Source organism: Bactrocera oleae, chromosome X (genome assembly GCF_042242935.1).
Source record: "Bactrocera oleae isolate idBacOlea1 chromosome X, idBacOlea1, whole genome shotgun sequence".
Classification (NCBI taxonomy): Eukaryota; Metazoa; Arthropoda; class Insecta; order Diptera; family Tephritidae; genus Bactrocera; species Bactrocera oleae.
The window spans coordinates 27,820,075-27,847,079 of NC_091541.1; the positions used below are offsets into that span (position 1 = coordinate 27,820,075).

The 27,005-nt window shown below is 34.2% G+C and overlaps 2 protein-coding genes across 9 annotated transcripts in view; one reads left to right on the forward strand and one right to left on the reverse strand.

Moving 5' to 3' along the window:
* LOC106623454 (mitochondrial potassium channel) overlaps positions 1-13,059 on the forward strand; it is a 54,851-nt gene extending 41,792 nt beyond the window's left edge. The window contains exons 3-4 of the mRNA XM_070112721.1: positions 11,767-11,839; positions 11,932-13,059. Coding sequence (XP_069968822.1) covers positions 11,767-11,839; positions 11,932-11,957 — 99 coding nt within the window. The 3' untranslated portion in view covers positions 11,958-13,059. The remainder of the gene's footprint in view (positions 1-11,766; positions 11,840-11,931) is intronic.
* aru (arouser) overlaps positions 6,921-27,005 on the reverse strand; it is a 46,889-nt gene continuing 26,804 nt past the window's right edge. For 3 of the 8 annotated variants that reach the window (XM_036363617.2, XM_036363615.2, XM_036363618.2), the window contains 2 exons: positions 7,713-7,903; positions 6,921-7,647 (listed from right to left, as the gene is read on the reverse strand). In XM_036363617.2, the coding sequence (XP_036219510.1) occupies positions 7,755-7,903 (149 nt within the window). In that variant the 3' untranslated portion in view covers positions 6,921-7,647; positions 7,713-7,754. Of the gene's footprint in view, positions 7,648-7,712; positions 7,904-8,025; positions 8,082-8,230; positions 8,302-12,088; positions 14,124-19,556; positions 21,644-27,005 lie in introns of those variants that run through there. The other 5 variants (XM_036363616.2, XM_070112718.1, XM_070112719.1 and 2 more) reach the window with 5 other exon arrangements.

Sequence of the window (27,005 nt, forward strand, 5' to 3'; positions counted from 1 at the left end):
TTTCCATGGATGTATGTTTTCTCCTGTCCAAGTGAATGCCTAGATAAGTTACACCATTTGCTTGTAGTACTATTATTCATTATAATCGGTTGACACATTTTACTTCTTAGTGAAAATGTAACAAGCTTACACTTTTTTTCATTTACATTTATTCGCCAGTTGGTCGAAGTTGAATCGGATTTTATTCGGTCAAGGGCTTTTATTTCGATGATCTACCTCTGTTTGAATCGATAAGTAATAAATCACCTGTTTTACGACCCCGCCTGTACTAACTGTTAAAATGTTGTGAAGAATGACTTAACAAAAATAGTCTAGAAGCGAATTTTCTAATCAATTAAATTATTTGAGATCATCCGATGTATGAGGGTTGAAAGAACAGATCTCACTTGGACAGTTATGAACGCTGGGGGTATGATACCTTCAGGTCTCGGGGTCTTTAATGGTTTGATGAGTTCAGCACCCAGATGAAACGATTCCAGTCACCGACCTTATTTCTCAAATACCCCAAGAATTCTTTACCAGAATACTTCTAAATCTAGAGAAGTCGTGATAGCCTTCTACGCCTTGACAGGAAGATCTCCAAGAAGGCTTTTTGGCCTTCCTCATCTCTGTATAAGTTATGGCAAACGTAGAATGTTCAAAAGTCAATTTAACTGCTTCAACAGTCTTTCGAGGAGGTCTTTAAGTATGCATCCGTAGTGCATGTAAAGCCATATAATTTTATGTGTTTGTTTATGTATGTATGTACGTTTTGTATATCTTGGCATTTTCCATGATAAGCTTTCAAACGTTTTGAAATGTCTGCTTGAGTGACTCTCAAAATTCTTCGAGTTCTTCTTGTGTCTGGCAACAATCTTCATCGAGCAATGTTCTTCATCTGCCAAGCCAAATGGCATTAGAATACGATGAGTTTCGGCTGAAGTTTTTTTCATATTAAAGTAATGTGAAGGAAGAAGTCCCCGCAAAAGCACTTTTTCTGGCAGAAATTGCGATATACAGTGACTCTCAGCTAATTTCGGGAGCCCGTTTATTATAAAGAAAATGGGTCGTATTTTTATTATATGTATTTTTTTTTTAAATAATCTTTATTGTACATTCAAAGATAAATTGCTTTTATTTTAACACTCAGACAAAAGCATTCAAAATAATATTTTCTGACGAAAAAAACTTACAACTAAAACAAAATATTATGTAAATTGACGTCAAAGCATATTTCGTGTTACCTTTACCATTATTGGCGCCAGTATAACGATTATCAGTAATAAGCAGGGGCGTTTTCGGTAATACAAACTGTGCTTATGCATGATGCAACCAATTCAAAAAATTAAATCTGACATCTTTGTCAAATTTAAAAAATCGAAAAAGTATCTCTGTCGTAGCTGTTACGCAAAACTTGCAACATTTGAAAAGTAGTTGTACAAAAAATTACACCAAAACAAACTGTGCTAGCTAAAATTTGTTTTTTATTATTATTTTTTTTTTAATTTATAGTATATAGCAGAAAAATATTGCGTCATGTGCACTAAAGTTTTCAATTTTGGAATAATACGTTTGACTTTAAATTAATAAATTTCTTCCTTTTTTACACGATTTATTTTCTTTTCGTACCTTTCTGATAGAAATCGATAATTTTTGCTATCTAACTCATGAGTGAGAGTATTAATAAGATATATTTCGCCCTTTTTTATGTTTGAAAATTTTCAAATGTTCAGTTTTTTAGTTTCGTGCAAAGGCATCACTCAGCATAAAATCAGCAGTGCAAACTGCGCAGTGCTGCTAGTATATACTTCATTACCCGAAAGACCCTAATTTAAAATGAAGGGTACAATTGGTTTTTTCTTAGCGCAATTTGTATATTTATAGTAGACGCATAGCTTAATTTAAAGCCGTTTTGCCGTAAGTATTTTCACTGTCCAAGACATTATCCAACGCTTTGTTCGAGAAAATAGAGTGGTTGATAAAGGCCGTGAGTCCCCAAACCAATTTTTACAGAGGCTGATTAAAGGAAAATAATAAGAAAAACTAAAAAAGACCCAACACTAAGTGCGCTGTTGTTGACTAAAAATGTTGAAACAGTGCTTAGAAAGTCATGCAATCCTGAAACAATAAGGAGCAATCGGGGCAGGTATTTATGAAATATGAATTTATGTTCTCGAGCGAAAAATAAGAAAAGATCACATTAGCAACAAACAAGACCTAAAAACAGCATTACATATAGCGTGGAAGACAATATCTACCGAGTACACCAAAAAACTTATAGACTCCATGCGATCCCGGCTTAAAGCCGTTTTTAAATAAAAATGTTTCCTACAAAATATTAATTTAATTAAAACTTGATTGAATTCTCACCAACACTCATGTATTTTTAAGTTTAATCACACGAAATAAGCTGACATCGTTTTACTGAGTATTTAATTTTTGTTATAAATAATATACCTAAGCAATAATTATTAAAATGGTTTTTTTTTGTGTTTGCAATTCAAAAAAATGTATCTTTGAATGTGTATTTAATAACAAAAATGTATTTAAAAATCATTTCAAGTTTTCTTTTGTTATAAATGGCCACACGAAATGAGATGTGAGCCACTGTATTTGAGTGAAAAAAAAATTATTGTTAACACTTCAAATGAATGACATACTTGTATACTGAAAAAAATGCGCAAGGAAAATAGCTTTCCATATGTTTGGAATATCGGAACAATGGAATAATAATCAAGTTATCAATCTTGGCAAACCGCACGAATATGGGTCTAGGGTCCAATATAACAATATCGTCCGCGTTTCCTAGACACCGTGCGAAGGTTATCGCTAGCAGCAAGTGTGTGGGGTTGTTTACCGTTCCTAATTCTTCTCTTCCTATGCTCACCACCCGTTGACACAACACGATGTTAAGTAACTTAACCTGCTTGAAGTATTTGGGGGGTTTTCCTCTGTTCTGTCCGCAGCTGCAAAGGCAGAGAGGATTTTGTAAATACGTCACTCACCGAGGGTACGTGGCAGAGTTATCTTGCTTGTTGCTTACGCATGTAAATTTTATGAAAAAAGAAGCACATAATTATAGCGAGGAAAATACAAAACATTTCACAGGAAGAATAAACATAGACATATGCGAACGTTTTATTATGTCACACTAGTATTGATGCCCACAACATATGTCAGTGCTTATTTTGTATATATTTACTATTTCCTACCCTAAAGTATCAATATAAATTCTTTTATTTATGAGCTGATAAAGTATTAATACATGGTTAAAATTAACGGTAACTACTCGTTTATCTAATCACTGATTCCGGACCTAACCTAAAACTTTTGGTACGGTGAATAATTATTTTGCGGCTACGATCTGCTTCTACACAGGTATGAGAATAAGTTCATCTCCCGACCCCGGCTTGATCCTGTTCTAATGATATAGTGTAAAGAATTCACTGACCATACTGCTAGCCACATGGAAGAAAGATTCGAACTGATATATTTGCAAGCTAGTAAATGGGGTTTTATTAGACATGTGGTTTCAAGAAGTAATATGGTAGGATAGGAGGTCGGTCCTAAGAAGGATCACACTTGGACAGCTTAAAACGCCCGGCCCGTTGTGGAACCTAAAACTCCTATAAGCTAAATCAAAAGACCCTTACAGTCTCAGCCTAGCGAAAGACGGACAGTGGAGGAGAAAGTAGAGCTAGAACGCATGACGTTAATGGAGATCCAATTCGATCCCATTCCGATGTGAGCGGGACAAGGGTGTCCCCCTGGCTAACTCATCGGCTTTGCAATTGCCAGCGATTCCGCGGTGACCAAGCACCCAAACGAATCTGATGTTGAAGTAGCTAGATGCTATTTCTAGTGCAGACTAACACTTCTTGATTAGCTTTGGTTGCACGGTTCGCGCGCTTATAGCTAGTATTGCCGCTATTTTGTCGGAGTGAGCGCTCACTTCTCTAACCGAAGCTGCACTTCGTAGCAGTACTTCTACCGCCACCTTGATAGCAGCCACTTGTATGAACACACCATAGAACAATATTGTCTTGACTACGTTTTCGTACAGCCAGAACACCACGTTTGGTGAAAAGCCTTTTCCCTATAGCAGCCCTGCAGCAATAAAAGCGACCAATGCTTGGCCTCCAAGAAAGCTTTCTATCAAGGATAAGCCCTAGGTATTTCACCTTATCAACAGGTTGAAGTCGTGAACTTCCGAAATAGCGGAGAGGCACATTTGGGATCTTACACCTCCTAGTAAAGAAATCATTTCGGTTTTACTTGGTTTGACGGCTAGGCCGATTCTGTTCGTACAGTTAGATACTACGTTTAGGTACCCTTCGGTAATCTCGTACACGGTATTTAGTAAATTTCCCATAACCATAAGAACCACATCATCAGCATAGGCTATCTTTCTGGAGTTTTATAAGTAGGTCGTTTACTACCAAGATCCAGAGGAGTGGGGAGAGTACCCCTCCTTGCGCAGTTCCCCTATTAACCTCTCTGGTTGTCTTGGAACTACCCCACTATGCTAAAACCGTTCTATCACAAATAAGACTAAATGCTTGAAGGTGCTTGATTTTGGATTTCATCTCAAACTTTTCGAGGGCTTTAACCACTGCCTCTGGCCGCACGTTATCGTAGGCCCCCTGATGTCGAGAAAGGTGCCCACGGCAAATTTCTTGTGCATAAGAGCTATCTCCAGCCATGAAATTTCATCATGCGAAGCAGTGTCGACCGACCTGCCTTTGATATAGGCATGCTGCGGCCGTAACAATTTACGCCTCGGTATTATGCTCCTAATATACAGATCCATAAGTCTCTCCAATGTTTTTAACAGAAGCGAGGATAGGCTGATGGGTCTGAAATCTTTTGCACCGACGTGAGAGCTTTTACCGGCCTTCGGAATAAACGTAACCTTAACCTGTCTTCAGGCCTTCGGGACATGTCCCAATATAACACAGTTCGCGTTGATGGGGGCCAGCCAGCTGCATGACACTTTGACCGTGCGCTAGAGTTTTCATGATTTCAACGCTCAGGTAAGGTGACGTTCATCCAGAAGGTCCAAGAAGGCTGTGCAGCTCTCCTGAAGCTCCCCTAGTGGCATCCTATTAGCATCCAGGAGTAGCTTCAACGACTCCCCGCTACTCGTTGTCCAACCGTTATCTGTATTTCTCAGGTACCCCAATGGAGTAGGATTTTTTGCAAGAATGCGCCTAAAACTTGAGCACTCGTGACAACCCTCTACACTGCCACAGAAGACTCTCCACGAGGTTCTCTTGGCTTTCTTCCACTCGGACTTGTAAATGGCCAGTCGTCACTAACGCCACTTTTACGTGCTTTGTTGAAGAGTCTTCTGCTCGAAGATCTTATCTCCGTTAGCTCCGAAGTCCACCAAGGGTTTCCTTTTACTTTTCTGAGTTCTCAGAGGACAGGAGCTTGCAAGAGTAGTTCTACTAACAGAGCTGAAAGCCTCGGCGTACTTCAACTCAATCATCGCAGGAGCAACCTAAAAGTGTTAAATTGTAATTGCTTACACCTGCTCTTATGATAATGAGTAAATTAGTTTCAGTTCTGTGAATAATAAATATAAAAAAATTATCAATCTTTTTGAAAATGAGACGAAGAAAAAATATGTTTCGAATAAGTTCAAGTGCATTATCGGCACCATTAAAAAACAATTATAATGGCAGAAAAAATAACCAGTTCCAGTAATTCTGGAAATTCACCACGAAGGAGACAGAGAAAAGGTGTGCACACAAAAGTGGAAGAGTCTCTACACACTTGGTTCAATCAACAATGGACAAAAAAATGCTCTACTATTGAGTGAAGTTCTTCTAAATAAAGCAAAAGAATTCGGAATAGAGTTGAAAGATTATTTTGACCCTGTACAAAACTGGTTATAGAAATGGCGTCGACCCTACGGTATTTAACTTAAAAGATTTCTTGGTGATGAAAGAGAAAATGTCGAGGTTGGTGCAAGCAATTTTATAAAAGATATTTTTCTAAACTCCTTAAGAACCGATGAAAGTGCTTTTTTGTACAAAGTTCTGCCAAACAGGATCTTTATGTCCAAATGTAAAAAACTGGAAAACACAAAAATCTCGATTTAACCTACTATTTTTAGGTTATGTACACAATTGGCAAGCCGTATTTGGCTAATGTCAAAGTCTGGATAACGTCAGCATTGCGTAGTGACATTATTTAAGAACTTGATAGTGAAATGGTGGCCACAGGCCTCTGATTTAACCTCGTAATGAAGGCATTATGCATACTTGTATATTCAAAGCAAAGTATAGGAACATTATAATTCGAAAACGCAGTTGAACGAGGAACTCTACTTCAAACTTTTATTAAATCTATAGCTATATTAGACGTTCTTCAATATATACGAAGAGAGTTTGATAGTTGGTAAACTTTGATACAATTTCTAGTTGTTTATGTTTATTTAAATATGATTTTCTTTCCCTCAGGCAGGATTTTGTAATTCAAAGTTTTATGGAGTGAGCTGCGAATTTCGGAGGAAATACCAAGTCCCCAAGAATATATCCATTTTAATGACGAATTTCAATGCAGAGAATTTTTTACAGATGATTAAACTATTGCGGACCTATGCGATGAACCCTCATCTGAAATCAGTAGTAGCAATGTAGACTGTGGAAATTATAATGACGCCGCTACAGTTATATGTGCTAAGAAAGTCTTAACGGCATAAGATACTTTGGAAAATTTTTTAAATGAAAGAAATAGTTGCCAAATTTAAAAAAAAAAAAGCATAGAAAGCTAGGCAATAGAAGTCAAACTTCTTGGATCTCGATGCGTACTTGAAATGAAAATACTTACCCTAGCCAGCAAGTTTTATGAGATAGAAATATTTCCCCGATAACAGAAGCTACTATTCATTGTTCTGGAATTTTAAAGAGTGTTAGGTTAATGAAAAAAGATAGTTGATGCTTTCGCCTCCATTTATAAAAAATTTATTCATTCACTTTCATACTTTCATTTTCAAGAAAAGATACAATTGGTTTGTGGTATGAAAAATATGAAATGAAAACTCGTGATTGTAAATTATTTAAATATCTTGAGAAAAATGCATCTATTGTCGTGCCTGATCTGGTTGTTGAGTTTATGGAATTATTATTAATTTTTAAATTAAATTTACTTTTTAAAAATTGTACAAGTGGTTGAGCTTCTTCCAAGGCAAAATTGACATTAAAATCACCGCCTAAAATTGTTGGCATAGTGTGTAAATCTTCTCCTAATTATGCTGTACTAGAGGGAGTATATGCCAATAATGCTCTATTTATCAATTTTATTATATCGTTAATTCTTTGGTTTGGAGTGATGTAGAGAACAATAATTGCCACACTCTGTCCACTTTCTATGACACATTCGGACGCACAAATATCTTCAACTGCAGCAGCATTCACAACCAACTAGTTAATTTGTTTTAAATTCATATCCATATGTGGAGTGACAATATTTATTCTGTCAGTGGAGTTATGGTAGACAGTTACCGCAACAGCTCTTACATTGGGACGTTTGAAATGGACGATACAATCGAAGTTCGGCACATCCACAGCTTGTGCATTGCTTATCCACGTTTCCGACAATAATAAAATATTCGCTCGTTAGGCTACTGTGGCCGTCAAGTGTACTGCGTGAGCCTGTAAACTTTGGCAATTTAGGGAGAATAATAAGAGAATCAACATTAACATTAACCTTAACATTAACCTTACCATTAACATTCTCTCTAACATTAACCAACATCAACGTTAACATTACTCCGAATCTGTCGCGTTTTCGTTTCTCTCCCATGTCTCCTTCCGTCCGACTGCCCCACCACGCGTGCCATCCACTCCCTTTTCCTGTCGCTTTTTCGTTTCATTCGATACTGGAATTACAGCCCAACGAGCGCAAAGAAGTTTCACTTCAAAAATAAATAAAAAATTCGCAAAGTAAAACTATTAATAATTTTTTGTAACTTCAATCAAAATATACTAACTTTATCTAAATAAAAGAAATCACAAACACATTTTTGTATTTGCTTACCTGCACATTTCTTTTAGGTGCATTAAATCGTGTGTAACGGATGCATGTAAGTGCAGCTAAACGGAATATATTGTATTGTTAGAAATACTATAAGTACGCATTTATTTAAAGTTTTGTAAACAATTTCAAATCAGTAAATTCAGGCCTTAGTTGATATTATCACGTGACAGTCGCTGTTATAAAAAACCTGTTATATGGACATAATTTGAATGCGCATTCATTAATTGAACGTTTTGCCACGATGTTTGTAACACCCAAAAGGAAACATCGGATTCCCTATAATGAATATATGCAACAAGAAAGAAAGGGTTAAGTTCGAGTGTATTCGAACATTTTATACTCCACAATTTTCAAAATCCAAAGACGGGGAAGTTCTATCAGGTTTTGCAAAACTTTACTTAAAAAATGTTGCGTAAGAATTCAATATGCATTAGTTGAAGAAACTGAAGGGATTAAAATCAAATTTGGTATCATATTAGTTTTAAGGTGTAATCCAATTCCAGTCATATTAAGCGTTAAGATACATTATTTTTTAGAAAAATTGTCCACTAAATTTCATGACATCATCTCACATATTAGCCAACAGAAACGCTTTAAATTCAAAATGGATAGAAATCAAAATATTGTGTATTTTGCATTAAGTTTTGACATCACTCTAGTAGGAGGTGTGTTCAGAAAATTTTATTTTAGGAAGGTAGCTCACACATTGACCGATTAATTCGGTATAGAGTCTGCTAAACAACGAAAATATTTATATATAATATATAATATACTGAACTCGGGTAGTTCGGGGAGCGATTTCACACATTTTCGGCATTAAACTAAGGTATATCCGCTCTGCAAAAATCCTTATATTAATTATATGAGGGCTAGGGGCCTATTCACCCGATTTGGTTCATTTTAGGCACAAGGGAACACTGGAGAGTCCGAATTCGACCATTATGAAACGTTTTATATATATTACATCTATCTTAAGGGCACTATTTGTACAAAGCTTTCTTCGGATAACTTTATTGGTGTTCAATTTGTATACTGTAAAATGAAGGAAGAGATGGAATTTAAAACATTGTTATATGGAAAGAAGTTGCCCATTTTATTTAAACTATAATATATAAAAATGGCAATACAATATTATGTACCGAACTTGGTTGAAAATGGTCCACTAGTTCCCGATATATATTATTTCACCAAAAGGTGGGTGTTGCCGCGCCCATCGTCTCATTTTTGTCACAGGCACCTATAAAGCTCTTCTGTGCCAAATAGGATGTGAAATTTAATGCCTCTGACGTATTTGCTTAGTGAGTTATCGCGCATTTAGCAGTTTTCAACATAACCGGTATATAATATAAGGAGTGGGCGTGGCTATCTTCTGATTTGACCCATTTTCACAATGAATAAAGAATTGTGCGAAATACTTTCTTTCAGCAAAGTCTGGTTGAAATAGCTATTGTGGTTTGTGAGAGGTTGGGGCACGCCCATTTTTCAAAAATTTTGACTGCGATATTTTGTACCAAATAACGGTTTTGTGTCTTAATTTGCTAAATTTTTACTCATGTTATCGCTTGTACGAACGGACGGCCAGACAGACAGTCTCTTCAAACTCAACTCGTCTTTTCATCTTGATCATTTATATAATATAACTAAATATTTATCTCGATCAGTTTTAGATGATACACACAACCTGTTGCGAGAGTATAAAAATTATCGGCGTGACGAGTAGAATCGATTTAGCCAAGTCCGTTTTCACGTTCATCACGTGATGTTTGTAAGCGCGAAAAAGGGCTGCAGAACCCTGATCAAGACTGGAAAAATGAATTTTATTACTGAAAAGTTGATAATTGATTAAAATGTAAGAAATGCAAATATCATAAAAACAAGAGCACATTCCATATTGTTATGAATAAATTTGTAATCAGGACAATTTAACATTCAAAATTTCCGAAGATATCCAAAGCAACAAAAAGATATATTTTGTGTAGAGATGTGTTATACAAGGCATCGCTACAATCTTTGAAGAATTTGTTTAGATCGAACTACTATAGGTTATAGCTGCCATGTAAACTGACCGGTCAAACCCAAGTCGTTGTGTTGAAATTTTTTTATTCTTATCTTGTTTACTTACACCAGATACGTTTTTCTGCAGTTTTAATTGAGATAACAGTCGTAGTCCTTCTTTCAAACGACATAGTTGTATCAATGTTTCAACTTGTAATAAAAATAATTGTTCACCATTGTATTCGGCAAAGCGTCTTACTACATCCGAAGAGAACTCTTTAGCATTTAGCCAGTTAAATACATCAATACTACTAGATCGCTGATCGATGTAAATCGGTAATGTTCTATATATTTCTAAGTTATTACGTTTCTCACGTATTCGTAGCACTTGTCCTAGTTCCTCCAGTATTAAGCCATTCGATGTACTCAGTTCATTATATTTGCCACTGTTATACATATTTTATCCCCGAAAGCCTGGGACGGTACACTAAAGTTTTCCCATAATTTCATTTAAATAAATCAGGGTCGGCTTTAGTTTAGCATCCCACGATTTCAGAGTTAGGAGAGATATGGTTGGATAGAGGAGATTCTCCAGATCACGAATATATACAATTATTGCTGCCGGAAACTTATAGTTTTCGATATATTTGCATTTTAAGTTGAAAATTTCACAAATTTTATTTTACAATTTCTCGATTTATGGTTAACTTTTATTTTATATTATGCACTTATTACACACTAACACTTAACTACAATGTTTATACATATTTATTTTATATTAGATATTTAAATATTTGCTTTAAATAAGCATTTTATTTTTACACAATTTTCGTAATATGAACAATAACAAATGGGTTCCATGTTGTCAGATAATAATTGTTGCAAAATCGTGGGATGCTAAACTAAAGTTTTCCCATACATCAGAACTGCTATTATTATATGTATATAATATTTGTGTATAATAAATTAAACTACTACTGGATACATCGCAATCACAATCCCTTGTAATCATTCACTTAATTGGCAATTACGCTGTCAATAGATTAAAGTATTTATAAAAAATGACCAAAATATTTTCCCGCAACATTATTCGGGTGGGCTTTAGTTTAGCATCCCACGATTTCAGGGTTAGGAGGGGTATGGTTGGATAGAGGAGATTCTCCAGATCACGAATATTATTGCCCTATTATGGTCCTTTTCGCTGCTGTTTGTGCAGAAAGGAGTTTGACGCAATTGAATTATGAACACCTCGGTTTTTGACCGACCAGGGTTATTTTTTTGAAGCGGGCCGAAGGCCGCCAGTGCGGAAAGGAGTTCGACGATCTCCGATATTCATTCATTCCATAAAAATGCGGCACTTTTGACTATTACATTTTTTCAGTATATTTTTTTCATAAGAAAATGTTTAACACACTGAACTGGTAATTACAGCTAAGAGATCAGAATTCCACAGAATTTTGCCGCTACAACAACAACAACAACTAAGTGACATGAATATGTGATATGTGCAAAGTGTGTAAATAAATATTGAAAAATATACATAAATTATTGAAAAAATTCACTTTCCGCTCACGGATTTGTAATCTACATAACTTTTTTTTAAGGGGTGGCCGACGGGTAATTCCTTCGAATTCATGAAAAGGACACTTAATTATGTCACCCCTTACAACCCCAACCCCCTACGAAGTGGGGGCCATTAAGTACATATTTACCAAATAAATTAACATCTAATATATAAAATTCTAGTGTCCACGGTGTTTGCTATCGAACTCCTCTGAAACGGCTGGACCAATTTTGAAGAAATTTGGGTGCTTTCCGGGTACAAAATACACATAATTCTTAATTTTCACACTTATACAATCGACTCCTACTTTTAAACGCAATTGTTATTTTATACTGTTTTATCCCCAGGTCTACAAGATGGCAGTCGAATATAAAAATTGTAGTATACTATAAGTATAATTTTCATATATAGATCTATGAACCAATCAGCTATCCCCACCATGTGCCTCCCGCTGTCCCTTTTCAACCAGAAAACATCACGAATTACGGATAAAAAGAAGTCGACTTATTTAATTTTCATTAAGTCAAGTTCATTTTATTCTCACAGTGAATTTAACATTATTTCTAAGTACATTTTTAAAAATAGCCAACGCGGATTTTCCACGAACGAAACAGCGCATGATCGTGCTATAAATATAAAATGGGCTAAAACATGGGCTCAATCGAAAAGTTAAGGAACATATTCCTAATCACAGTCTCGCACCTAAATGTATCACTTCTCCATGTGCAATAAACAAAAACAATATACATCGAACACAACTTATATGCATCGGTAGGTTAATAAAAATACATCGTAACATATACGAGAGAGTACGAGTATTTATCAGCAGCAGTTGTTACAACAATATGCCTTGTGGCACAAACAGTCACCGACGCAAAACCATGGATCGAATCAGCTGATACGGCCTATCTTTTGAGAGCGCATTGTAAATGAACAGTCACCACCGCTTTTACCGTCCGCTTCAACTTCGATATTTTGTAGTAATTAAAAAATGAACTTGAATATATTTGAAATATTCTTAAAATAACACAAAATCACAGTCGAATACATTTATTTATAAATATGTAGACTATTTTTAATAGTTGGATTTTAGTTATAAGCTTTTACATTATGAAAAACTATAACTAAAAAACTAAATGTGTGTAAAATCGTGTATACAAATAGAACAATGGCAACATTGGTGAAATGAAAACAAAAGAGAACAACTGATTTCTGCGTTGCAACTACGGGCATAACTTTTGACAAATTTGATTTGATACAGGCGGTAAGTACGGAAGGGAGGAATGTCGGTAACTGTTTGTGGTATTATCGAGAAATGCGACGGACAAACATTGTAACAATAGAAATGCAATAATTGTGTGTGTAAGCATGTCAATATGTAATATGATTTATGTAATATGATCTAGTAAACTGAATTAGTAATAAGTACACACACATACATTTAGTAATAAATACACACATTTTAGTATAAATAACACTTCCATTTTTTTTAAATATTATGAAAAACGCGTCACGAGCTCTTTAAAAGACTAATTACAATATATTAAAACACAATAGAATCTACACAAAAAGAACGAACAAATTCATGAAAAGTAACGGTATTTCCAATTCAAGCTAACTGAACGCAGACTTAATGGCGCCTATGTTTAATATAATACCTATAAAGGTAGAAAATTTGAACTGAATTACCTATTTACATTGTGTTTTTACTTCACTTAAAAAATAGTGTCGGGTGAACGCAGACTTTATTGGCTATGTGTATATATAATAGTTTTGTTTCTTAATGTTAGTTTGTTTTAAGGTACAGGGAGCAAATAGGATAGCCAAGGGAATCGAACACCCAAAAAAATCGGTAACCACTTAGCTGCATACTTCTTGGTGGATTGGAAAATGCAATATAGTATAAGCAAATGTAAAAAAGCAATAAATAAAATCTAACGAAATAAAACATTTATTGTTTGGCACAGAAACAATTATGTTTTTATTTAGTTATTAGCTTTTTTTCGTTTGGGCGTAACAAAGTATTTATAATATATCGATATATTCAAATTATCAGATTGGACAAGAAAATGTATAGCATTTTTAAATTGTAGCAATGAATGCAAATATAGGTGGTGCGAGTGAAGAAATAGCCCATGATTCCATTTTTTGTTGGTGGTGAGCACTGTAATACTGCCCACATATTAGATCTGGAACTAACTAGATGCACCTCTTGAGTACTCATGTGGCGCCAAATTTACTTCAATAAAAGCAATGTGATCGTAGTAGGAGTATGGTGATTTATAAGCATCGGAACATATTGGACGCAATTTCAGTTTCTAAATATTTCTGTGTCGTACATAAACCATTTTCCAAATTAAAATCACTATGTATGCATTCTAAACAATCACGATGTCGATTAATATAGTTAAATGTAATGTCATTTTCATCCCAAAGAAACTTGTTATAGTTAAAATTAAGTTCTGCTAAAGCGGTATACTGATCATCGGTTATTAAGGCCCAGGTGAAAATAAGACTTTTTAATTTCTACAGGTTTCGTCTGGAAAAAAATGATTTTAATAAGTTTATATAAAAATCGGGTTTTGTTTTTTAAATGATTTCAGGTCTGTGAGCCAAGCGGGTGTGTAATCACGACCTTTGGCTTCATGAATTTCGCATACGAATAATCTCAGTGTGATGTTTGAATCGGAGTTTTTTCTAGTCACTTTTGAATGTTTTTCCATTCATCTGTCATGACCATGTTTGAAGCTATATTTTTAAATATATTCTCTTTCTCTTTTTTTGTTGATTGCCTAATTCATCTATGCCACAATGGTGGGTGGTTTGCATAACTTCAAAATATCGCTGTCATCTTGGTAGTTTGGAATAAATTTTTAAAATCATCCACCTGTCCCGTCCCCATATTCTTGCGGAATAAAATCATTTTTATCTACTTTATTGCTGATATCTTCAGAATCTAATTCTATTTCAACCCTATCGATACCATTTAAATAATAATTTTTATCGTCATCCTGTAAAAATATAACTTTTACCAAAATTTTGTAAATATAATTAAGGTTACCTTCAAGTTCATTTTATCAGCCGACATATCGATTTCCTCTATTTTTTAATACACTTTTATTAGCTTGGGTTGTATGTATGTAATGGAATCTTAGAGTTCAATTTTGACCGATGACATTGCAATAATTTGATAACAGTTTTCCATTACTTTAAAGATGGGCGTAACCCCGCCCTTAAATGGTTTAATGTATATATCTTTTAAACCGCTAAAGCTAACTCAAAAAAATTTGCTGAGAGGGAGTCCTTTTAGCCCTTTTTCATACGCTGTGAATCGCTGAAATCAGATCACGCCCACTCCCCATATAACAGTTATGTTAAAATATACTAAAAGTGCGATAACTGGCGAAATAAATGCGCCATAAGCATTAATTTTCACAAACAATAATTCGATATCTTTGAAATTTTCATTACTTATTTTAGGAAGATGGTCCTTGCACATATGATGCATAAATTTTTCAAACTGAAGCAATTTCACCATCACAGAACTCATCGTTTATCTGGGTATGACGAAATGTTAATTTGATTTTTTCGATTATTTGTTACATTTATTTTATACTAGTAGCTGACCCGGCGAACTTTGTTCCGCCTTAATAATGGAAATAAATAAGCAGTTTTTTTTTAATTGAAAAATATACAAATAAATTAAATACCTACATTAATCATTGATAATTATTTCTGTATTTTAGTACATAGGTTGCTCTTCATTTAAGTACCTTGTGATTCACGACATTTTTTGTTTTATTATCAGGCGCAAAAACAAACAACGCAGATGGTCTTCCGACCCGTGGACATGCCACGTATAATTGACCATGGGAAAAACATGAATGTTCTAGATTTAAACGCAGTCAATAGATTTGAATGTATGCATTGTTCCAATGATCTTATTTTGAATTATGTAGTTTAGGTCATCTACATCCTTATTCTTAGCCGCTAAAATTGCTCGCTCACTCAACCATTCATTATTTTTGTAGTTAGAAATAATTTCTGGAAATACATTGTTGATAAGTTCGTCTTTTGATGATACAAAATTACAGATGGCAATTTCACTTTACCATTAAGGCAGCATAATCCAGGCGCTTCACCGGAAAACTTTAATGCACCACAATACTCGCAAACTACGTCCATTTGCCCAATGCAAACGCTAGGATGCAAGCTGTAATCATTGCTGCAATCGTATTGAAACGCTGCTCGATTCAAATCAGCACTTGATAAATATCTTGTTCTGCGTCGCAAATTATCTATTTGTTGACCTCTGTTGTTCGCTCGACGATTCTGCATTGCCAACCGAGCTGTTTCACGGGCTGCTTCACTTTGCTCTCGTGATTGAGAAGCACGAATTCGAGCCATACTATCGCGGCGCTGTTCACGTGCAATTTCTTGTTCTTCTTCAGTCCTTTCATTTTCAGTATTTCGTATTCTTCTTGCATCACGGCTTTGTCGTTAAAGATTCGATCGTCTTGGTCGCGGCATTATTAATTAAACTTCACTTCAATATTAATATTATAATTATTTTTTTCTTTTTTGAAGTAATAAAATATTCAAATGATTCTAATATGAATTTTGAACACATGATTATGATTTGAAATATAATTTTTTTTATTTATGAATTGTATTGACTTTTAACATTAAAAAAAAAAAGTATCCTATGTCCTTCTCCTGGCACTAAACTACCTCCCTGCCAATTTTCAGTTAAATCAGTTCAGCCGTTCTTGAGTTATAAGTGGAGTAACTAACACGACTTTCTTTTATATATATAGATTATTTATGCACTTTGTAGAAATTTAACGTTGTGCTGATGGAATTCAATCTTTTTACCATCGTTCAATTTTGTAAATTTATAAAACTTGTCCCTAGTTTCGTTGAATAAGCATTTTCTGGATCCCGTTATTTGACATGGTTGCTTATTTGAATCTTATATTTTTCAGTGGTGAATATTTATTAATTTACCACAGCTAAAAAGAGTCATAAATATAAATCCTAATTATTTTGGTATTTGCCAATAATACCCGCTCCTTTAAGAATATATATTAATATCAACTGATTTTATTAAAAAAAAAATTATTGTTTAAATGTAAACAATATTTTCAGGGCAAATGTCCATTCTAAGCAAATAACAATATGCAACTATTTTCCGGTCAAAAATGGGCCTTCTTGGATGCCAGTAAAAATTCAACTCGGAAATCCCCTTGACACTTCTCAGCTGTCGCTTCGTTTACATTTTTATTACCTGATAGTTTCTCTACTCTCCCTCTACTTCAACGAAAACCGCACGGCACAAATAAAACATCTTAGTAAAGTTGTAATTATATATTTTATAATATATTGTGACGAACATGGATGTAAGAAGAAAATCGAATCGACGATAAATTGCCAAAATCAGCGAAATTCGTAGCTGCCAGAATCTTCGAGTGTCGAAGTTTTGTTAACGATATACTATTTAAGGGCTGCCGGATTGTGTGTGAGCAGACACAGTTCTAGTTAGAGTGCTGCCGTGCCAATGAGATCTAAGTATGGAGTTGTAAACTCGGATAATGAGTAATAAAGCGTTTAGTGGTTGGAATTAAAAATAAAGATAAATGTGTAGCCATTAAATCGGGACTTTTATTTAACAGTCGAACTCAAGAGTGAGTTACAAAGTCGATGATTTATCGAGAAATCATTTAGAATTAGTGTCAAAAGTGGGATTGTCAAATAAACTCCCAAAGATAGAAATGTTTTGAAATGGCCAAGTTTAATGATCTGAAGATTTCACCACAGAAGAAAGAGCGGGAGCAACGTGGTTTGGCAACAAATGGAGAGACAACAAAGATGTACGAAAAGGAAGAGACTCAATGGGTTATGGGCATGGACACGTTTTTGCGTTAAGCTTTTGTCAGCGCAGATTTCAACGACTTCACAAATGGCAGAAGTGTCATCACAAATGTTGACGCAGTTGGATGCGCCGTTGTCAGCAGCTTTCGAAGCCCATTTGGAGCGTTTGTCAGCACAATTTGAAATGAGCGTGTATATCAACACTGGTGTACTCACAGTCAGAAGAGCAAGAAGCTTGCATACCAGCACAAGTGTCTTTACAGTTGGAAGAACAAGAAGCGTGTATACCAGTAAAATGGTATTCACAGTCGGAAGAGCAAGGGACGTGTATACCAGCCCAGATGTCCCCATAGTCAGAAGGGCACGAAACTTGTATATCAGCACAAGTGTCCTTACAGTTGGAAGAACAGGAATCATGTATAACATGACAAAAGTCCTCATAGTCGGAAGAGCAGGATAAAATTAAGGCTGAAGTGGATGAGTAGCAAGAATATCCAGATTTGCAAAGTGTACTGCATGGAATGGAGTTGAACTGGTATACAACGAGTGAAGAAGTCGCTGCAGGAAGCCCAGTCGCAAAAGAGCTGAGCAGTTTAAAGTTGGTGTGGGGCTGCTTGCATAGAGTATGGAAAAGCGAAGATGGGCAAGGCTACCGAGCACTTATGATTGTTTCGAAAGGGAGAATTTCTGAAGTCCTCAATGAGCTACAAAACGGTCCAAGTGGAGGGCACTTGAGAATCGCGAAACCCTGGGAGGAATTAAAGCAAAGGTTTTATTTAACTAGTTATCATCAATCAGTTACGGTCAATTATGCTGAGTGCATTGCAGCTAAAGGGTTGCGATTCAGATGCTCCATTTACCACAAATAAATTAGGAAAAAGACATGTTTCGGTAGTCAAAACCATTTCAACGAATGGCCAGGAGTATATACAAATCCTAATCAAGAGGCTGAACCAGTAACGGATGTATTCATCAACAAGTGGGAATTACGTTTTGACCAAGAATGGAATTTCGAGTCAGCTTTAATAAGGTATGTACCAGAAACTATGTATAATCAGGACGATCAGACTTACATATGTGGAGGGCAGTGTATGAACACGCTGTCAGAACATAATAGAATAGAAATAGAAAATAGTTCGAGTGGCGAAGTTTTGTTAAAGATCTACAATACTATATAAGGGCTGCCGAATTGTGCAGCAAACACAGTTCTAGTTAGAGTGCTGCCGTGTAAAGAGTAAATGAGATCGATGTAAGAAGTTGTAAACTCGGACAATGAGTAATAAAGCGTTAAATTGTTGGAATTAGAAATAAAGATAAGTGTATAGATATTAAATTGGGACTTTTATTTAACCATCCAGTGATCGAACTCAAGAATGAGTTACAAGGTAGACGATTTATCAAAAAATATGTTACAATATGTTACAATATTTCTTGCCTATCTGTCCTTATTGGTTGTTCTTTGTCCATTAAGTATTATACCTATATTTCAGTATTGTTAATCACATAAGTACCTTTTAGCTGTATTAGAATTTTTATATTATTTGCATAAGTCGCAATTTTCAAAAAAAAAATTGGTTTGAATCGTAATTAAAAGTTACGGAGAATTAAACGAATAACAACCTCATGTAAAATGTCAACATGATACAACACAAAATTTTACTCGTTTGCTTCAGTTCAGGGTTGTAGTTATTAGGTGTAAGTATTAGTAAATGATAACTAATTTATGGTTGGCACTCCTTTTTATTGCATAACTGCTGAGTTTTTATAAAACAATTAATATACAATTTCCAGCTTTTATGGATATGAACTGTCAGAAAAGCTTTTTTAGTACGAAATGTCATCCTTCTAACGACATTTAGCGGAACCCGATCGGTCATATACAACGCGAGATACAGATAAATAACGTTATCTATTGGAAAAATATTGGATTTCTTATTACTACACCAATATAATTTTGGTTAAATTTTTCCTCATACATGCAATGTATTCAATTTAGCCCTTTGGGTTGAGTTTGTATCACATATAACTCATTTAAGTTAATTAGGTTGATTTTTAAATAAATATTTCTTAGTCGAAGCAAATTGTAGTAATGAGGCGTAAATGAAAGTTTTTAGGATACCAAATTTATATGTAATCCATTCAGTTTCTACGAATAATAAATGTTAAATTCTTACTCAACATTTTTATACTTTTGCAACATGTTTCTACAGAGATATAATAATTTTGTTCACCTAACTGTTGTTTGTGTTATCTAAAACTAATCGAGATAGAAATAGGGTTATGTACGTATATAAGTTATGTATGTACAAGTATATATAAATCAGAGATAAAGAGATGCCCAACTCGTCTCTCACTGGAAATGAGAGCGTAATTGATAAACGTCAAAACCTACTGAACTCAAGCAACTGTCAAAGTTCAGTAGGTTTGACGTTTAACAATTGGAAAAAGAGGGAAATATGAAAAATATGTAAACAGAGAGATTTGTGCTGCTGTTGAAGATCACTAACAAAAATTGGAAAACAATGAAAATGAAAGAAAACGCGAAATTGAAATGTATGTGATGATATCCTTTGTGATGTCATGCTAAGTGGTGTTGATTTTCAATTGAAAATTTTTAAAAACATTTATTAATTGAGAGCCAATACATTTATTCTTTTGATTACGTATTGAAAGTTCAAAAATCAATTGTTTAATATATCACAAAATCAAAAAAAAAGAGTATAAAAAGTTTCTGCATATGTTTAACGGATACATATAATGATATAATATAATATAAATGATCAGCAGGGATAATGGGATGCCCAACTCTTTCCAGTGTGAGAGCGCCTCAAAATTAGCGTTTTTTATAACATTATCCATTGTAGCCAGATCGGACCAAATAATAATTTTTGGGAATTTAAATTAAAATACCCATCATTTATAAAGATTAAATGTTATTATACATGTATCCGTTAAACATATGCAGAAACTTTTTATACTCTTTTTTGTGATTTTGTGATATATTAAACAGTTGATTTTTGAACTTTCAATACGTAATCAAAAGAACAAATGTATTAGCTCTCAATTAATAAATGTTTTTAAAAATTTGCAATTGAAAATTAATACCACTTAGCATGACATCATAAAAGATATCATCACATACATTTCAATTTCGCGTTTTCTTTCATTTTCATTGTTTTCCAATTTTTGTTAGTGATCTTCAACAGCAGCACAAATCTCTCTGTTTACATATTTTTCTGTAGGATTTTAGTCTGGCCGTCCCTCTTTTTCCAATTGCTAAACGTCAGACCTACTGAACTTTGACAGTTGCTTGAGTTCAGTAGGTTTTGACGTTTATCAATTGCGCTCTCATTTCCAGTGAGAGACGAGTTGGGCATCTCTTTATCTCTGGATAATGGGATGCCCAACTCTTTCCAGTGTGAAAACGCCTCAAAATTAGCGTTTTTTATAACATTATCCATTGTAGCCAGATCGGACAAAATAATAATTTTTGGGAATTTAAATTAAAATACCCATCATTTATAAAGATTAAATGTTATTATACATGTATCCGTTAAACATATGCAGAAACTTTTTATTCTCTTTTTTTGTGATTTTGTGATATATTAAACAGTTGATTTTTGAACTTTCAATACGTAATCAAAAGAACAAATGTATTAGCTCTCAATTAATAAATGTTTTTAAAAATTTTCAATTGAAAATCAATACCACTTAGCATGACATCATAAAAGATATCATCACATACATTTCAATTTCGCGTTTTCTTTCATTTTCATTGTTTTCCAATTTTTGTTAGTGATCTTCAACAGCAGCACAAATCTCTCTGTTTACATATTTTTCTGTAGGATTTTAATCTGGCCGTCCCTCTTTTTCCAATTGCTAAACGTCAGACCTACTGAACTTTGACAGTTGCTTGAGTTCAGTAGGTTTTGACGTTTATCAATTGCGCTCTCATTTCCAGTGAGAGACGAGTTGGGCATCTCTTTATCTCTGATGATCAGTATAACGAGACGGGTGACTGTCCATCCGTCCGTCCGTGCTAGCGATAATTTGAGTAATAATTAAGATATCTTTGAAAACGTGTTCCTTGGCACCTAGGGGGGTTGGTATTGCAGATGGGCGAAATCGATCCATTGTTACGACCACAAAACGTCATTAATCGAAAATATATAAAGTGCCACACCTAAGCTGCAAATTAAGATACAAAACTGTGATTTAGTACAAACAATCATATTAGAGAGGCGCATATGTGGTTTGAAAATCTTTAAAAAGTGGACCGACCGAGGGGCGCAATCTGCATACGTGCGGAATTAGCCGAGTCAGAAAAATCAAGAGAGTTTTTTAAATGTTGAGATCTAAAACTGCTCCGCTACAGAAACAAAAATTTCAACAGCTAAGATTTATAGTTACAATACAATAAATTGTTATATTTTCCTTCATTAAGAGAAAACAATAAAGTCTTTTTAATTTTGAAAAGTGAGTCAGATGAACATAGTTAAAAACTTGCTCCAGAATATGGTGTTTTATTACATAAGAAGAGGGGTGCACAGATCTACGGGAAAAGCACATCGTCTTACATTTATTCAGATTCAATGGCAAATCATTTCTATTACACCATGCAACCATATTGTTTAAGTCTGTTTGCAACAGACACCTTTCCTCAGTTGAAGTGTATGATTTAAAAAGCTTTACGTCGTCAGCGTATAATAAAATTTTTGAGACTTCAATTACTGAAGAGATATCGTTAATAAACAACAAGAAGAGAATCGGGCAAAGATGACTACCTTGCGGAACACCTGAAGAAACATTAATTGTATCTGAAGGTGTATCCTCAAATATCACTCGTTGTGTTCTATTATAAAGATAGGAAACTACCCATTGAAGAAATCTTGGCTGAAAGCCCAGTAGATCAAGTTTATGTATGAGAATCGAGAGGTTTACTTTATCGAAAGCTTTGCTAAAGTCTGTATATATAACATCCGTATGCTTATGTTCCCTAAAACCCAATGATACATGGTTTACAAATTCAAGCAAGTTTGTTAGAGTCGATTTCCCTTTACGAATTCCATGCTGAGATGAGGAAATTAACGGAGAAATCGAAAAGGTTATATGGTCAGTGATAATAGCTTCAAAAAGTTTAGGTATAACTGATAGTTTTGCGATACCTCTATAGTTTTCAATGTGGGATCTAAATCCACTTTTATGCAAAGGAATTATAAATGACTGTTTCCATATTGAAGGAAATATACCGTGTTTAAGAGAGGAATTAAATATCCTTGTCAAAGGCAAGTAAATATATTTGGCACTATTTTTTAGGAAGCATGAGGGTATCATGTCTGGGTCGTAACTAAAAGATGGTTTTAACTTATTTAATTTAAGTAGGACGTCTGCTTCAGAAATAATTGGAGCGTTAATTAAAGTATTCGAACACAGCACATGCTGATAAGAAAAAGTTTTGGAAGAATTATTACAGTAGTTTGACTTGAAAAATTCTGCAAACATATTGGATATAATAACATTGTCAGTTGAAATGATAGATTTGTATTTCATCGCGGACAGAAATTTGGAAATCCTGCGTTTGGAGTTGACGAAATTATAAAACGATTTTGGATTATTATAATTTAGTAATTATTATAACATTTTTTGTTTAGGTCAAAATATTGTCGGCGCAATACGGAATATTTAGAATAGTCGATAAGTGAACCGGTTTTTTTAAAATGTTTGAAGGATCGAGTTTTTCTGTTTTTCAATTTATGTAACTCTTTCGACGACCACGGACTTCTACTTTTACTTTTATTAACAATTACTATTGGAACATACTTTTCAAATAATTTCGTAAAAATGTTATTAAAATGAGAGACACTCAATTCAATATCACCATTATAATTAGGCCATATCAAATTTTACTTTTTAAAATTAGCTTTTGAAAAGTTGAACCGAGTACGGAAGCACGAAGTTTGATAATAATAAATAACAATAATAAACGCAAAAATAATAGCAATTTTTTTTATTTGTTTTATTTTTATCCAAGTTCAAAACCAAGACAGTTTGAAAAAGCAATATAGCGAGCAGTTTTAGATGCACTGGAACAAAAAAAGCTACACGCAACACAGCTGTGAATAAAGAAGTAAATGAGATAAATAAAGAGAGAAAGTAGAATAAAATAAAACAAAATGAAACAAAAAGCTGACTCGGCACCAAAAATTCGAAAATTTAAACTTTTTAATAATGCACAAAACTTAAGAACACTTAATACTTAGCTTGCAACTCAGAGTTAAATCTCTACAAATCAATTAAAGTTTAAGAATTTTGCAAATATAAACACAATAGTTCACAGCAAAAAAATTACAGCTTTACAGCTTGAAGTGCTGCCACCTATATGTATGTTTAGTACATATATCTTCCTAACCATTCAAGCTATATCGTCTAAATTTGCACAGGACAAATCTTTTAGATTAGTGTGAAAACAGGTGAAATTGGATGATAACCCTGCCCACTTTCCATATAACGGTTTGGTTAAAATACATTTGTAAACAAAGTGTGATTAGTCAATAACTAAATGCGTCAGAAACATTAAATTTTACATCCAGGATGATACATGATGGCTTTATAGGAGCCGGTGTCAAATTTGGACGAAGGGCGTGGCACACCCATATTTAGGTGAAAACCTATATATCGAAGCCCTCTAGACCGATTTTAAGTACATTCGATAGGTAATGTTATCCTGACATTCTTACGTTACGCTGCGAAAATGTTAGAATTCAGACAAATACTTCTCATATAACACAATTTTAAATTTCATCTGATTCTTTCACTTTCTAGTATACAAATCACGAACCAAACAATATATCCGGATAAAACTGTGCCTTAGAGCTGCGCAACCTTGTCACCAAATATTGTACAAATCGTAAGAAAACTATTCAAGCCTCCAAATAAGGAATATGTGGACCCCATCTTCTATTGCGAATTTTTTTGAAAATATCGGTCTATCTGTGAGATATATTATAGAATTTCAGAGAGAATCCTTTTCTTATAATTGTATTCCTGCATGTAAAAAATGGATTGAATCGGATCAATAATTCCTCGCATATATCTAATATAAAAATTTTGGAGCTTCCGGCTGACTTTATACTGCATATATCGGCAAATATGTGAGTTATTTCAATAAAATTGAGAGAGCTTTTTTTTGCATCTCTGTGCCTAAAATGGATAAAATTGGGTGAAAACTTGCCTATAACTAATATCAGGGTTATCAAACATCTAGTTGACTTTAATCTCTCTTCATCTTATTAATATATAGTAATGCCAAAAATAGATAAAGTCAATATATTTTGTATAGTGATTTCCGACTTCCCACGTTTTTCTATACCGTTTAAGTTTGTCAAAATATTACACATTTTAGTGAAATTAAGTGGAAAAAATTTATCCTCCTCGATTGAGTTTAGGTCAGATTTTTGCACTAAAAGTTTGTGTTTCAATAGAAAGCTTGAAAATATTGAAAAAGTGTTTTAGGAAGTCTACTTTATCACGAACACAAGTATTTGAGTAGCACAAAATACCATATGCAGTCAAGTACGTGAAATCATCGAAAACTTGCCTCATGTGTGTCCACCAACCTGTTAACTACGATAATATCGAAAAAGTTAAAGAAACAGTGCTTGAAAGTCATGTTGGCATCAGAGATAGTAGACGATCAACATCTCCTATGTATCGGCTCAACACATTTTGGTTAATATTTTGGGTATGAAGTGTGCCAATGCTAGACTCGTACCTAAAGACTTGAATCTTAATCAGGGACGGATCGGATTTGCGGGCAAAAGATTAATGAAATTTTCAGCATGATTGTGACTGATTTTTGGCTGAACACGAAACGAAGCTCAGCCACCGTAGTCGCCAGATTTGGCTCCCTATGATTTCTTTCTGTTTTCGAAACTGAAAAATCCGTTTCGGGAAGTACTCCATTTGTTCCATTGTAGTCATTAAAATTCATTCACTGAAGGCACCGAAGACCATCCCAGTGGGGGCAAGACAACTAGTTCAAAAGAAGCCTATTTTCAAGGCGATAATAAAGATTTGTATAAAAAGAAGTGAGTATATTGCTTTTTTGTTGTCAGCCCGGGTTATATTATGTTCGCACCGACACAAAATTCGTGTTTTCATAGACAAAAGAGGTTTTCACGCGAAAAACTGTGTTTTCATCCATACAAAATCTGTCAAACGAAAACACAGTTTTCGCTGAAAACCCCTTGAAAACTTACATTCCACTCATTATAATCGGTGCCTGCTCTAGTTTAATCGATTTATTAGAAGACATATTTTGCCAGCCCTAAATGTCAGTTGACAATTTGTTTACATTCCATAATTCGCCTAAACGTACCCTACAAGAAACTGCTGATGGGTTCACCAATACACTCACATTTGATATGTCAGTACTGTTAATTTACATTTGCATTTTTAAATTCAGAACTACCCACTGATTGGAGAAAGACGTACGCAGAGCTATTGAGAGGAGGGGATGGCATCAAGTGAAAATTTATTTTTATATTTTCATATTTTATTATATTTTTTGTTGCATATATTGAAGTATATTATTATTACTAATTTTGATTAAAAGTTTGAAGTTTATTAAAGATATAAAAATTATATTATCTACTGCGCAAAAGAATTTTTCACTTCTGATAGCGTTTCAGTCATAACTGACAATTTTCAGCTATGACGGATTTATGGTTAGCTTTGGCTGTCATTTTACCCATCAGATGACCGTCACTGTTCTTGTAGGGTACATAACAAATGCAAACAAATAGATGTGTGAACTGTCAATAAAAGCTCATCGAAAGCACACAATGTCGGTCAGAACGACTTTGGTTCCACAATCCACAAATTGTGTTTTCAAGAGGATTTCAATTCGGTGCGAACATAGTATCAGATGGTAAAATGTTTAATGAAGGAGGAGTTAGAATGTATCATCCTTTACTACCTTAAGAAAATAAACAGTAATCAAAAATTGCATTACAGTAATTGACTGCAACATAAATAATATATCTGTAACAAAATATAATTTACATTAATTATCTGTAACCTGCTGCGCTCAGGTTTACCATAGATCCGTAAATCAGTCTTTGTAAAGAATAATCAAATAAATAAAAATGTGTTGTCTTAGAAGCGAAGGGGATCCTTCAAGCGACCTAATCAAAATTAAACATAACAAGAAAAAACGTTAACTTCCGTTGCACAGAAGCTTTAATACCCTTCACAAATACAAAGGCTCTTTACAAGAACTTGATTCCGATTCAATTTCGTGAATATACCTCGTCATATTATATAAAAAAGTTTTCCATGCAAGCACTTTATTCCGATTGTTCAGTTAATACGGCAGCTTTATGCTATTGTCATCCGATCTATACAATTTCTTCGGAGATTTTTGAAGATACCTCGTCAAATAAAAGAGCTCTCCATACACTTGATTACGATCGTTCAGTTTGTATGGCAACTATATGCTATAGTGATCCGATCTACACAATTTATTCGGTGATAACATTGTTACCTTAAA